Source organism: Echiichthys vipera (genome assembly GCF_963691815.1).
Source record: "Echiichthys vipera genome assembly, chromosome: X".
Classification (NCBI taxonomy): Eukaryota; Metazoa; Chordata; class Actinopteri; order Perciformes; family Trachinidae; genus Echiichthys; species Echiichthys vipera.
The window spans coordinates 1,496,535-1,512,388 of NC_139825.1; the positions used below are offsets into that span (position 1 = coordinate 1,496,535).

The following is a 15,854-nucleotide window of genomic DNA, read 5'->3' on the forward strand; positions in this document are numbered from 1 at the left end:
TTATGTTTGACACCTTCATGAAAAACTAAACATAGAGGCATCCAGGAAGACAGCTAATGTTACTCAGTCTCTTCCTGTTTATCCGTCACTACGGCAGCAGTAGCTGCAGCGGTGAGCTGTGGCCTCAAGGTCTTAGGTGCCTCAAGGGGCGGTAACCCTTGAACACCGTGGTGGACACTGGTGGTCAGGGAAGCTGTCCGACTGAAGAAGGAGGCCTTCCGGGATATGTTATCCCAGAAGACTCCGGAGGCAGTTGCAAGGTACCGACAGGCCAGAAGGGCTGCAACCTCTGCTGTGTCAGAGGCAAAGCAGCGGGTGTGGGAGGAGTTCGGAGAAGTCATGGAGAAGGACTTTAGGGGGCGGCACCAAGTTGCTTCTGGAAAACCATTCAACATCTCAGGAGGGGGAAACGGGGAACCGTCCAAGCTGTTTACATTAAGGACGGGACGCTGGTGACCTCAACCGATGAGGTAATCAGGCGGTGGAAGGAGCACTTTGAGAAACCTCCTTAATCCGACTAACACGCCCTCTTTTTTAGAGGCAAAGCTGGAGGCTCATGGGGAATCATTGTCAATATCTCTGTCGGAAGTCACTGAGGTAGTCAAAAAACTCCACAGTGGCAAAGCCCCAGGGATTGATGAGATTCGTCCAGAAATGCTGAAAGCTTTGGGTTTGGAGGGGCTGTCTTGGTTGACACTCCAAGGGAGTGGCAGGCTGGGGTGGTGGTTCCTCTGTTTAAAAGGGGAACCAGAGGGTGTGTGCCAATTACAGGGGTATCACACTACTCAGCCTCCCTGGTAAAGTCTACTCCAAGGTGCTGGAAAGGAGGGTTTGTCCTATAGTCGAACCTCAGATTGAAGAGGAACCATGGGAATCCGTCCTGGACGTGGAACAACGGACCAGCTCTTCACTCTCGCAAGGATCCTGGAGGGGGCCTGGGAGTATGCCCATCCAGTCTACATGTGTCCCCCGGGAGATACTGTGGGAGGTGCTGCGGGAGTATGGAGTGAGGGGATCACTTCTGTGGGCCATCCAATCTCTGTACACCCAAAGCGAGAGCTGTGTCTGGATCCTCGGCAGTAAGTCGGATTCGTTCTTGATGGGGGTTGGCCTCCGCCAGGGGTGCGCTTTGTCACCAATCCTGTTAGTGATTTTCTTGGACAGCAAAGCGAGGCGTAGTCGTGGTGGGAAGGGGTTGCAGTTCGGTGGGCTGAGGATCTCGTCTCTGCTTTTTGCAGATGATGTGGTCCTGATGGCATCGTCGGTCAGTGACCTTCAGCACTCACTGAATTGATTCGCAGCTGAGTGTGAAACGGCTGGGATGAGGATCAGCACCTCTAAATCTGAGGCCATGGCTCTCAGCAGGAAACTGGTGGATTGCTTACTCCGGGTAGGGAATGAGTCCTTACCCCAAGTGAAGGAGTTCAAGTACCTCGGGATCATGTTCACGAGTTAGGGAACGATGGAGGGCGAGTTTGGCCGGAGAATCAGAGCAGCGGGGGCGGTGTTGCAGTTGCTCTACCACACCGTTTTGACGAAAAGAGAGCTGAGTCGGAAGGCAAAGCTCTCAATCTATCGGTCAATCTTTGTTCCTACCCTCACCTATGGTCATGAAAGCTGGGTCATGACCGAAAGAACAAGGTTGCGGGTACAAACGGCTGAAATGGGTTTTCTCAGGAGGGTGGCTGGAGTCTCTCTTAGAGATAGGGTGAGAAGTTCAGCCATCCGTGAGGAGCCAGTTGAGGTGGTTCGGGCATCTAGTAAGGATGCCCCCTGGGCGCCTCCCTAGGGAGTTGTTCCAGGCACGTCCAGCTGGGAGGAGGCCTCGGGTAAGACCCAGGACTAGGTGGAGAGATTATATCTCCACACTGGCCTGGGAACGCCTCGGGATCCCCCAGTTAGAGCTGGTTAATGTGGCCCGGGAAAGGGAAGTTTGGGGTCCCCTGCTAAAGTTGCTGCCCCCGCGACCCGACCCCAGATAAGCGGTTGAAGATGAGAGATTGAGAGAAAATGTATTTGTCTGTTCTCAAAATCTCACTTTGCTCCTTCACTAATGTGGCACAAATATAACGCCATATGGCTATGCCTGTCTGCCGCTGCCTGCTCTACTACTCCAACTCGCACCAGGTGCGAGCCAAGCCGGAGACTAAAGGTCCGGGGGGAACTCCGAATTTTAAGACTGTATATTCGCTATATTAATGCTTTGTATACCACATTTACGGACCGTGGTCCACCTCTGTACGCTTACAGAAGTGCCTGTACCGTATTTAAAGTTCAGGAAGATCCACTGTTAAGACAATTTAAAAAAAAATGTTTTAATTCAAAAATACATGATGTTTTGGAAGTCAATGAGTCATCGTGCTAAAAATTGTGATCTTAATATTGACCAAAAATAACAGTTTATGATTTGTGCTGTATTGAGTAGCCCTACTTACCATCAGATCAGTGTCAGAGTCTGTTTTCACCTGGTTTTAACATCTGTTCTGAGTGATCAGATCATCAGTAAGTCCGTTTTTTTCAGCATTCTCATGAATCATGATATAATCCCAATATTCATGTGCTATTGTAAACTTTCTCAGGTGTTCCTGGGACCGAATGGTGAAGTGGAGGAGTACTCTGTCATCTCCATTCAGAAGAACACAGCCATCAGCTCAGACCTCATCCTGGACCAGAAAGAGGAACATCTCTTTATCATGACTCAGAACATGGTATATAGAATAGAATAGAATTACTTTTATGATCTGGCTGACTGGGAAATTATTTTGTAACAGCAGTAGTGGGTCAGCAAATAAACACTTTGTACATAACATAAATAGAATCCAATATATACATAGTGTATATATACAGTGCACAGTGTGCTATAAACAAAAAACAATAATAATATATACAACAAAATTTGCAAAATATACTATAACAATAATAATATATACAACAAAACAGTAGAGAGACCAGCGTTCTCTTTCAGGCAGAGGTGAGAGAGTTATTATATACTGTGATGGATTGTGGCAGGAAAGATTTCCTGTATATATTGCTACGACAGCGAAGCTGAAGCAGCCTTCTGGAGAAGAACACACATCAGACAGATAACTGCCCATACGGACAAACTGTGGCCTGCCTGTCAGGTAGTCAGTAATCCAGGAGATCATTGTGTAATCTACTCCCATCACCTGCAGCTTCTCCCCCAGTAGCAGTGGCTGAATGGTGGTGCACTAGAGAAATCAAAGAATGTGATTCTCACAGTACCTCCTCCACCATCCAGGTTCAAATGGGCTCATTGCAGCAGGTAGATGACAGCTTCATCAACTCCCAAGTGGGGCTGGTAAGCAAATTGCAGAGGGTCTAGCAGGGCTCTCACCTGCGGCTTCAGGTTGACCAAAACCAGTCTCTCCAGCACCTTCATGACGTAAGATGTGAGGGCCACTGGTCGATAGTCATTGAGGTCTGATGGTGTCGACTTCTTTGGAACAGGTATCAGGCAGGAAGTCTTGGTATTCTCTCCTGACCAAGGCTCAGGTTGTAGAGGTGTTGTAGGACAGGAGACAGCTGGCTGGCACATGTCTTCAGGATCCTACCGTCAGGGTCTGCAGCCTTATGCTGATGGAGTCTCTTCAGCTGTCTCCTAACCTTGCCTGCAGTCACAGTCATGCAGAGGAGGCTGCTGGTGTCTTCAGTGGAGGATGGGGAGGTGGAGGAGGACGTGAAGGTGGAGGAGGAGGAGTAGGACGTGGAGGAGGAGGAGAAGAGGTGCTGCACAGGAGAGCTCACAGCAGGGGATTGAGAGGAGGAAGGATTTGGGGCAGTGAGGGTGTGTGGGGGTCTGGAGGTGTCATTGAGACGACAGAAGGCTGTGAGCTGAACCTACTCAGTTCTTCCCTGTCTCCAGACATGAACGCCCTCTTCTTCTTGTTAAGAAGGGCTTTCAGGTCATTGGTAATCCACGGCTTATTATTAGGGAAGTGGCTTACAGTCCGGGTTGGCATGATGGTGTATTCACAGAACCTAATGTATTCTCTGATGCAGTCGGCCATGCTGTCCAGATCCTCTCCATGTGGCTCAACAAGTGCATCCCAGTCTGTTGACTCAAAGCAGTCCTGTAGTGCGTCAGCAGCCTCCTGAGTCCACCTCCTCACGCTCCTAGTGTGGTAAGGCTGCCGCTGAACAAGGGGAATATACTTAGGGGTCAGCAGAACCAGGTTGTGGTCAGATCTTCCAAGAAGGGGAGGGCTGTGGGACTGTATGCATTCTTGCATTTGCATATAACAGATCCAGTGTGTTAGTCTCTGGTGGGGCAGTCAACATACTGGTGAAATGTTGGAAGGGTTTTATCCAGTGAGACGTGATTGAAATCCCCATTGATGACAATAAATGCGTTAGGATGCTGCGTCTGTATCTGGGCAACAGCGGAATGGATGACGTCACAGGCCAGCGCTGCATCAGCTGAAGGAGGAACGTACACATCGATAATGGTGGCAGACGTGAATTCCCGGGGCAAATAATAAGGCCTCATCCCCACAGTCAACAGTTCAATGTCCGGGGTACAGAAACGTTTCTTCACATGAACATGCCCGGGATAACACCACCTCTCACTCACGTACAGTGCAATCCCTCCTCCTTTTTTCTTTTGCGCTGCTTGTCACGTCCCTGTCCGCCCGAACAGTGCTGAAGCCGGGAATCACCACGCTGTGGTCTGGGATGTGTGAGTGAAGCCATGTCTCCCTGAAACACAACACACTGCACTCACGATATTCCCTCTGAGCCTTTATCAGCGCGGCGATCTCGTCCGTCTTGTTCCCCAGAGACCTCACGTTTCCCATGACGATTGCCGGTACAGCCGGTCTGTTACTCCTCCTCTTCACCCTCCGTTTCACTCCAGCTCTGCATCCACGGCGTCTCCTCCGCAGCTTCTTCAGGACCTCAGGTCTGGCTCCGGGCAGCAGTGCAGGTTCACACAGCGCAATCAGCTGGTCACGTGTGTAAACAATGCTCTCAGTGATACGCTCCTGACCCTCCGTTGCTAGGGTTACCAAAACCATCACAAAAACAAAAACATCACAAAAAGTGACGTAAAAGTTCAAAAAAAAAAGAAAAAAGAAAGGTGTTCGTCCTCTCCCAGTCTCCGGAGAAGAGTCACCAAAAGTTCAGCAAAAACCAGAACACAAACACAACAAAAACTTTTTAAAAACTTAAAAACCCACAGGAGCTGCTGTTACAGGCTGCCACCTAGTACGGCTCTATATGCACACACAGAGATGCAACATTACAGTAATTTCACACTTGTAGTCTCATTTCATGCTTTTGTTTCTAGAAGCATCTATCCTTTGTTGTCGTAGTAAAGCTAAAGAGAAAACAGTTTGACCCTCTTGTGTCTGCCCCAATTCTTTCTCTTCCAGTAAAGCAGCCTGTAGTTAGGATTATTCTAATGACCATATTTTCATTTTGCATTGTTCCACCTGAAAATGTGGGCCACCTATTCCTTTTAATCAGATTTCTGGGAGCTTAGTGTGCATGGTATGCACGACTGAACATGAATTTGTTGTCCTGGTTCCAGCTACAGAAGAGGCCTGTGGCTGAATGCCAGCAGCACCCAGACTGCCACTCCTGCCTGCTGGCCCACGACCCCTACTGTGGCTGGTGTGTCCTGGAGGCAAGGTAAGAGAAACACATGTACTAATCTAGCATCCTAGAAAGTGTGGCCAAAACTGAATGAGAAAAACTGAATAAGAAGTCAAGATTGAGGCGTAAAAAAATCTAATCTAACAAACAACGTAGCTCATTGGTTATACTCGTAGTACAAGTTTTGGATTCTTTTCAGATACAGTCATCAGATATTAGGGCTGAGTATTGTCAAGAACCTCACCATTCAATTTGATCTTGATCTTTAAGTCAAAAAATAAGAGAAGATAGTAGGTAGTATTATTATTAGGGCCTGTACACAGATGAAAGGCGGGCCAGCGAAGGCCCTTTTGAAATTGAAGGAATTATTATTTTTAGGCCCAGAGCACTAGGACTGTGTGATATGGAGATATGTATCATATGACAATAGAAAACGTCTCGTTTCATATTTTGCTCTATCATGTATATAACAGTGTCATAAATCATGCACTTTACAGGCTGAGATCGTGTGAAGATGAAGTTAGCCAAAGGAGTGTGTTATAACAGGTGGCCACAGATTGTTTCTCTTTTCATTAAATCGACAGAAAATAACTGTAACCAAACCCACGTTTCAGGGGAATTAATAAATAGTCAGCAAATTAAGGCTGTGCCGTCAGTCTGATAGTCTGACACAGCGCCGTTAAAGTGAAACTACAGCTCTAAATACACCATAAGCTATTGTCAAAGAAAGGTACAAACAAAGCACATTTATGTTAGAACAACAAATACTTTTAATGCTCCTATCAGAAATCAGAAATCACTCAGTAACCGGCTGTGAGACCACGGGCAGCACTGGACTCACGTGCACCTGCAGCTATCCTGCGTCAGGCACTTGTCGCCCAAAATGAAAGGGCTTTGTTATGTTTATAGTGCAATTAAAAAAAAAAAAGTACTGGGAAAATTTTAATTTGAACATTTTAAAATTGACTCAGCCATAGCACCCCTGCAGGCAACAGGAAGTCACATTTGTACATGTCTTTATATTTTAATAAACTCCTATTAGAGATTTAACATGATCAACTTGAAAAATAGATCAAAACTATGTTACCACATGTGATTAAACAATACTGAAGACTTTTCATTGCACCATGTGGGAATGGCGTGGTGCCAAAGTCAGCCGTATCGCCAACTTGACCATACATTATTCAATCAGCCTCAAATGTCTGATGCCTGACAAGAGTCCAGGCCTGAACACACCCACATGACAATATTAACTTGCAGTGATAACACCTCATTGTGTCATCTACTCCCATCACCTGCAGCTTCTCCCCCAGTAGAAGTGGCTGAATGGTGTTAAAAGCACTAGAGAAATCAAAGAATGTGATTCTCACAGTCCCTCCTCCACCATCCAGGTTCAAATGGGCTCATTGCAGCAGGTAGATGACAGCTTCATCAACTCCCAAGTGGGGCTGGTAAGCAAATTGCAGAGGGTCTATCTAGCAGGGCTCTCACCTGCGGCCTCAGATTGACCAAAACCAGTCTCTCCAGCCCCTTCATGACGTGAGATGTGAGGGCCACTGGTCGATAGTCATTGAGGTCTGATGGTGTCGACTTCTTTGGAACAGGTATCAGGCAGGAAGTCTTGGTATTCTCTCCTGACCAAGGCTCAGGTTGTAGAGGTGTTGTAAGACAGGAGACAGCTGGCTTGCACATGTCTTCAGGATCCTGGGGCTGATACCATCAGGGTCTGCAGCCTTATGCTGGTGGAGTCTCTCCAGCTGGGAGATGGTGGAGGAGGAGGAGGAGGCAGAGGAGTAGGAGGAGGAGAGGTGCTGCACAGGAGAGCTCACAGCAGGGGATTGAGGGGAGGAAGCATTTGGGGCAGTGAGGGTGTGTGGGAGTCTGGGGGTGTCATGGAGACGACAGAAGGCTGTGAGCTGAACCTACTCAGTTCTTCCCTGTCTCCAGACATGAACGCCCTCTTCTTCTTGTTAAGAAGGGCTTTCATGTCATTGGTGATCCACAGCTTATTATGAGGGAAGTGGCTTACAGTCCGGGTTGGCATGATGGTGTATTCACAGAACCTAATGTATTCTCTGATGCAGTCGGCCATGCTGTCCAGATCCCCTCCATGTGGCTCAACAAGTGCATCCCAGTCTGTCGACTCAAAGCAGTCCTGTAGTGCGTCAGCAGCCTCCTGAGTCCACCTCCTCACGCTCCTAGTGTGGACAGGCTGCTGCTGAACAAGGGGAATATACTTAGGGGTCAGCAGAACCAGGTTGTGGTCAGATCTTCCAAGAGGGGGAGGGCTGTGGAACTGTATGCATCCTTAGCATTTGCATACAACAGATCCAGTGTGTTAGTCTCTGGTGCGGCAGTCAACATACTGGTGAAATGTTGGAAGGGTTTTATCCAGTGAGACGTGATTAAAATCCCCAGTGATGACAATAAATGTGTTAGGATGCCGCGTCTGTATCTGGGCAACAGCGGAATGGATGACGTCACAGGCCAGCGCTGCATCAGCTGAAGGAGGAACGTACACACCGATCATGATGGCAGACGTGAATTCCCGGGGAAAATAATAAGGCCTCATCCCCACAGTCAACAGTTCAATTTCTGGGGTACAGAAACGTTTCTTCACGTGAACATGCCCGGGAGAACACCACCTCTCACTCACGTACAGTGCAATCCCTCCTCCTTTTTTCTTTCACATGACAATATTAACTTGCAGTGATAACACCCCCTGCTGGCATCCTCTACATTACAACCCCTACTCCAAGATTGACCTAAATTTATGAAAACTGGTAGATATATATAACTCTTCCAGGCATAAAAAAATTATTTTTAACCACATTAAACATTGGATGGGTCGGCTCTGTGTCCCCAGAGTCAGGACTAAACATGGGAAGGGTCTGCTCTATGTCCCCATGAGTCAGGACTGAACATGGGACAGGTCTGCTCTGTGTCCCCAGAGTCAGGACTAAACATGGAGCAGGTCTGCTCTGTGTCCCCAGAGTCAGGACTAAACATGGGACAGGTCTGCTCTGTGTCCCCAGAGTCAGGACTAAACATGGGACATGTCTGCTCTGTGTCCCCAGAGTCAGGACTGAACATGGGACAGGTCTGCTCTGTGTCCCCAGAGTCAGGACTAAACATGGGACAGGTCTGCTCTGTGTCCCCAGAGTCAGGACTAAACATGGGACATGTCTGCTCTGTGTCCCCAGAGTCAGGACTGAACATGGGACAGGTCTGCTCTGTGTCCCCAGAGTCAGGACTAAACATGGGACAGGTCTGCTCTGTGTCACCAGAGTCAGAACTAAACATGGAGAGGCAGCGTTCAGTTTTTTTCTCCACAAATCTGGAACAAACTTCCAGAAACCTGCAGGTCTGCTGCAACTCAACAAGTTCAGCAACAAGTTCTTTTAAATCAAGACTGAAGACATTTCTGTTTGCCGCTGCTTTTCAGTAAACTGCACTGTCACTTCTGTAACTGTAACCATGTTTCATATGACCTTTTATGCGTTTTAAATCTTTTATATGTTTTAAATGACCTTTTATATGTTATAAATGTATATGTTTTGTGTTATTTCTCCCAATGCCTTTAATGCTTTATGTGAAGCACTTTGAATTACCTTGTTGTTGAATTGTGCTATACAAATAAACTTTCCATGCCTTGCCTTGCCCTTCACATGAAGTTGGGATGTTTTGTAAAACGCAGATTAAAACGATATAAAAGATATTTGATATTTTCAGCAGATATTTTAGTTGCAACACAGTAGAGATAGCAAAGCAGTGTAGTGTTTATATGTGTGGTATTTATTCAGTTTGAGAAACCCCATGATCTGTACACCTAACGTTACAAAAATGGTAGGCTATGCTAGGTTAAGCTAACAGTGCAGCAGCAGGCTAAGTCAAGACAGTACATTCCATATCAACCGCCCGTCAGAAGGGCCTATTTCTTTGCAAGAACAATGCTTTATGGGTGATTGTTGTTAATAGAAATTGTTTGAATTGGAATATGTCCATCACTTTAATATTGTCATAGTTCGAAACCGTGTCGGGCGTATATTACATTCTTTGGAAATTTCAATGGAATGCTTCTGTGAGGTTAAAATTGTATTTCTACACTGTAGGACATATTTCACTTAGTATGGAGTTTTTCTTAATATTGTAGAAGGAGGTGAGGCGATGAATGCATCATTTAAGTCAAGTATCAAGGTTTCACGGTCCAGACGACAACGCAATGGGGGGCGTTTTCAAATCTTCCTGCTCTGGGACCAGGTTTCTATATATACCGTTTTCAGGCTCTGATAACACCGGCTGAGTGTGGATGGTCGGGCAAAACAATACTACAGTTGTGCAGTTACAGAAAACCGCGTCTTCGTGTGGACGGGCCCTCATTTCTGTCGTAGTTTTGTTGAAAAGTCGTCCATTTTCCACCGCTTTTCCAAGTTGTTATGATTTTGACAAAGGTGAAACTAAAGAAAAAGTTGTATATTAGCACAGCGCCACGTACTGTACCGGAGGTAGAGTTACTACCGTTATTTTTCCTATTCTACCCCGCCCATTTATACGGGAAGAAGTTGAAAGACCATACCCCGGGTACTGCCGTGCATGTTACCGCATGTGTAAATGTAAGTGTATTACATACAGTAGATGATGGTAAGCATGTCTCCCAGTTTGGAGAAGCAAACAGGAGTAGCTAAGCAATGGTGGCAGCAGCTAAACATATTTTAGACACCTAAAACAATACCAGTGTATAATTAAAATATGTCACAAATTTACGTTGCTGACAGCCCTGTTCAATTTACTTGACGGCGACTAAAGCTGTTATATATGCTTTGCTTGCTTATGCTATGCTCATCCACAGTCACACAATTACAAAAACAAGCTAACCAGCAACTCCCATGTTCTGTGAAGTAAAAGCAAGGTGAGGCAACCGCCATCTACTGTAGATGACTATGGATAAATACCTCATACAACCACACTATAGAAAAATCCAAACTATTCTTTAAATTAATGGATTATGGTAGTTTACGAGTTTGAGAGTTTGTGTTTTCCCTGCAGGTGTGTTTTGCAGTCAGAGTGTGCTCGAGGGAACCAGCCAGGTCAGTGGCTGTGGAGCTTTGACATGGAGCTGCAGTGTCTGACCGTCCAGGACCTCAACCCCTCCAACGTCAGCAGGGAGGAGAGCAGGATGGTGAGTCTGTGATACAGTTACCATACCTCAAAACTCCTGATGTTCCTCGACTCGTCTGTACACATCCTTGCGTTTAAGGAAGGAGGAGTTCTGGATTACAATCAGACACCTTAACCTCCCTCTAATCCTCTACAATAATAAGTCTCCTCACAACTCCTTGCCATAACTCAACCAAGAGTCCCTTAACATGTGAGCAGGGAGCTTTACTGTGTGTGTGTGTGTGTGTGTGTGTGTGTGTGTGTGTGTGTGTGTGTGTGTGTGTGTGTGTGTGTGTGTGTGTGTGTGTGTGTGTGTGTGTGTGTGTGTGTGTGTGTGTGTGTGTGTGTGTGTGTGTGTGTGTGTGTGTGTGTGTGTGTGTGTGTGTGTGTGTGTGTGTGTGTGTGTGTGTGTGTGTGTGTGTGTGTGTGTGTGGACTTTGTTGAGCTTCAGGGTGTCAGGGGCAGATAGTGATCAGAGCCCTGTCATGTCCTAGTGCAGGAGGAGAGCACAGTATCAGGTATCTGTGTGGCATCATAGGACATAGCATAACAACATTCTTTCTTTAAAATAGAGGGGAAGTGTAAATTATACCTGTTTGGATCGAATATATAATTCTCTGTGAATATAACATTCAGGGTCTGCACGGGTGCTAGAAATCCTTGAACACACTTGAATTTTAGTGTGGTGTTTTCAAGGTTTGAATTAAGTGCTTGGATTTTGGATAAAGTGCTTGGAACTGCTTGAAATGTATGTTATATGGCATAGCATATATGATATAACACAGAAAAGAAGATCTCCATATTTGAGGGACTGAAAACCGAATTTTCTGACATTGTTGATGATTAACAGATGATCAGAATACATTCATTTATTCATCTTCAACCGCTTGTCCCTGTCGTGGTCGCGGGGGGCTTGAGCTGATCCCAGCTGATGTCGGGCATGAGGCGGGGTACACCCTGGACAGGACGCCAGTCTATCGCAGGGCACATAGAGACAAACAGAGACAGACAACCATTCACACCTACGGGCAATTTTTAGAGTCATCAATTAACCTAACACGTGCATGTATTTTGGATTGTGGGAGGAAACCGGAGAACCCGGAGAAAACACACAGACACGGGGGAGAACATGCAAGCTCCACACAGAAAGGCCCCAGCCGGGACGCAAACCTGGAACCTTCTCGCTGTGAGGCGACAGTGCTAACCACTACACCACCGTGTCGCCCACTGTCATTTTATGTTAGCTTTATTTTTATTTGATTTGATTGTTAGCTTATTGTTACTCTGATCCTTCCCATCTTTGTATTGAAACTGTTGCACAATAATTTCCCTAGGGATAAATAAAGCTTCTTGAATCTTGAATCTTGAATCTTGAATCTTGAATGTGGACTGACAGTGAGACACACACAAAGTGCTGATAAGTTGCTAAATAGCACCAGTATTTTTGCTCGCTCCATCAGCTGGTCACGTCTAGAGTGCTCCACACATCTCCATGGCTACATCTTACTGTTTACCGTTGCACAGTGTGACGTCAAACAATGTTGACAAGAAATTGAGTTTTTCCTCAGTTTTCCTGTCGACACGACACTGCTGAAACCCGACTTTTCCAAAAAGGTCACCCTGGACTCCAGTTACAAAAAACTGCACAAATTGTGGTTACGTGTGGATGAAAGGCCAAACCGTGCAGGGAAACACACAGTTTCAAAAATGCCCATGTTCGTGTGGACGGCCCCTTATTCGCAAAACATCCACTCGACCAATTGTGAGTCGAATACAGCTGTCAATCATGGTGTTTCACCTCACTTTTGTAGCATCATATAACTGATTGAAACCAAACTCTGGATATCTGATCTGAGTGTGGCATTTTAGCAGTTATACAATTCGTTTCTAAAACGATCCTGTCTGTCTGATCAAGCAGGAGTTTAAATCAGTGTTGATGTATTGTCTTTCCTCAGGTCTCTCTGTCAGTGGCAGGACTTCCAGTGTTGGAGAAAGACGAGTCTTACTCCTGCTTCTTCCATGACAGCCACAGTCCTGCCATCGTCACCCAAACCGGGGTCACCTGCCATTCTCTTGACACCAGCCGAGTTCCCATGGTGCCTCCTGGACAGGGTGAGTGCGATTTAACCCAGACCTGACCCTTATTTTTTTGGAACGAAGCTGATGAAGCTAGAGTTTAATTACAGTCTGAACAATTCCACATTGCATTGGAGGATTTGGCTGAATTCTGTAATAAGATTAATCTTTGTGTGTGTGTGTGTGTGTGTGTGTGTGTGTGTGTGTGTGTGTGTGTGTGTGTGTGTGTGTGTGTGTGTGTGTGTGTGTGTGTGTGTGTGTGTGTGTGTGTGTGTGTGTGTGTGTGTGTGTGTGTGTGTGTGTGTGTGTGTGTGTGTGTGTGTGTGTGTGTGTGTGCTAACTATCCAGTTGATCCTTATACGGCTCTGTCGGGTGCATGCATATATGTATGCAGTTCAATCCCTGTGTTCATGAATCTAGGCTAACCCAATCCACTTTTCCTAAACCAGTTTACACAGCAAATAATCTGTGTTTTAAAGAAAACAATTCCTTGTGTATCTATTTAATTTCAGGATTTTTTCTTATTTGATTTGGTTTTCTAAGGTTTAAGTGATTGTTTAGCATGCTGAGAGCAGAGTGCTGTTGTAGGTTATAGTTAGGGCGCACACTGTCCATCCGTACCGTGCCCAAACAGGTTTTACGGGTAAAGCCTAGTTCGTTTGACCAGTGTGAGTGCAACCGCACCGTGCCTAACTGGGGCCAGCTTGACGGCCACGGACTGTTTGGGAGAGGTGGGCTTTTATAAGTGCGTTTACACATGTACAAGCACGAGCGTGCACACGTGTACGAGCATGAGCACGAGGCCTACGGCGCCTCTGACATCATTTTGTGTGCGCCTGTTCGGACATAGAAAAAAGAAGGACGGACCATGCGCGGACATTTAAAACAATGGCGGTGAAGGTGTGATCTGGAGGTGGAGTGTTTACTGCAGATTTGGTGGGATGGAAATATTAAAAAACAGTCGACAAGACGCACAAAAACTCTGAGGTCTATGGAAAGATTTGTAAACAAAGCGACGCATCGCGGTGACGTCATCAATGCGTGTGACGTGTTACGGCGTGATGAAGTATGGACAGGCAAGAAGCATTTGCGCGAGGCCCAGGCAGTGTGAGTACAAACAGGCTGACCAGCGGGGGGAGAGGGAGGGGGGGACAAGTACCCTAAAGCCCGGGGCACGGTACGGACGGACAGTGTGAGTGCGCCCTTAGTCACTAGCAATGAGACAAGAAGATTTAAAGGGTTTGAAAATAAATAATGAATTGAATTGGTTGCCTGCATTCCAGAAACTTGCAGCTTGTTGTAGTTCTCAGGGTGCAGGGCTCAGGGAGAGTCAGCCTCGAGGGTTTACACAGATATTATAGATTCCTATAGAATAGCTCTATATCTTGTCCTTTTAGTAAACAAACTAAACAGCATTATGTTCTTTATCTTATTTACACGACAGCATGTAAATTCTGTCTATACATGGTTGACTGTTTACAATTCTCAGAAAGGGTTGTTCCGAGATCATTTGTTAAATTGTTTGGAAAGAGGCTCCAGTTCTAACAGGAAAGCGAAACTGAAACTTATCAGAGATCCTTTATTACTTTGTTTGAGAAGACGATTCACTTAAACTTAAACTTAAACAGAATTAAACAAACTGAAATTCTTTCTTTATTTTGTTGTGCTTGAAACCATAAAGTGATTTTTGATTTAACTTTGGACTGTTTCTGTTGGAGAACTTTATTTGGACCTTTTAGACGATTATTTAAAAGACATTGTCTGATGATGAAAGTAGTGAGTGAGTTTGCATTGTGGCTCTGATTATTGCTTGTATAATTGTGATCGTTCTGTCTAGTGATTTTTTCACGCCTGGCCATCAAATGATAGATCAAAGAAGTAGTATTCAAATCCATGTAATCTTATCAGTCTAAATCACAGAGGACGGTAATGAAGCAATCTCAGAAATTATTCTTTCTTTTGGAGTAATTTCTCCATCCATAGGGCTGCACTAACCAACAATGGATCCAAATAACAATGATCAAATGACTGTGTAATGATACAATTAGCAACAACAACATTTGACTCACCTACAGTTAGTTAGATCCTGATGTTGTTTTGATCATGTTTTTTATAGATAGGTTTTTGGCAAAATAACATGACATTACACACTACAACTACACAAAACAACTCAGCTCGACTCACAGACACATAAAGAGACTCAGCCTTGACATACAGTAAGAAGAAAAGGAAATCAAATTTGACAAGAAGTTTTTCCCATAATACATAAACCCTCTGGTAATAATAGTGGAGATATCTGATCCAATATAGGACGTAAAAGGCTAAACATAAAAATCAGAGAAGTGACAACAGAACAACGAACTAATTTGAGGTTAACCATTACATGAACGTCAGTGAACAGCAACACGGTTGCAGTTTGTTTTTGTAAACATCATAGAGTATATGGAAAATAGAATGCAGTAATCAGTTACCGGGTTACTTGTTTTTATCATGTTTAAAGGCAATATGAATAACCCGATTTCTCTGTGCTCATTTAAACACCATATCCTGAATATGATCATAACTGGGATAAGCCTCAAAAAACGGGTTATTTGTGTCCATGTAAACACACTTAATGATAGAGATCTCAGAACTTACAATAAGTCAGACAGGTCAAGAACCACAAGCAGAGACGATAAGACCAGTGAGGACTGAAATTATCTTGTTGTGAAAATAATGGTGACATGTAAAACGTAGATTTTGACAAAATGTCTGTTGTAGGCACATTCACAGTTTACCAGCCTACATCCTGGTTACACCTTCACCCACTGTACTTGCTGTAGTTGTGCCCACATTGTTTCCTGTGAAATGAGGAATTATTGCCAACATTTTGGGTGTGCTCTGACTTTTATCCCCATATATAGTGTTTTTGATAACCTGTTAGGCTGTTAACAACCTGTCTGTTTAACAAAGAAATGCTGTCCTCCTACCTGACTTTAGGAATCACATAAGTGAGTACAATATTATTG

The 15,854-nt window shown here is 45.2% G+C and overlaps 1 protein-coding gene across 3 annotated transcripts in view; it reads left to right on the forward strand.

The window, feature by feature from the left end:
• Positions 1-15,854, forward strand: part of plxnb1b (plexin b1b) — a 192,933-nt gene that overhangs the window by 136,464 nt on the left and 40,615 nt on the right. For 2 of the 3 annotated variants that reach the window (XM_083939246.1, XM_083939247.1), the window contains 4 exons: positions 2,580-2,708; positions 5,549-5,649; positions 10,660-10,792; positions 12,726-12,882. In XM_083939246.1, coding sequence (XP_083795372.1) covers positions 2,580-2,708; positions 5,549-5,649; positions 10,660-10,792; positions 12,726-12,882 — 520 coding nt within the window. The remainder of the gene's footprint in view (positions 1-2,579; positions 2,709-5,548; positions 5,650-10,659; positions 10,793-12,725; positions 12,883-15,854) is intronic. The other variant, XM_083939248.1, reaches the window with a different exon arrangement.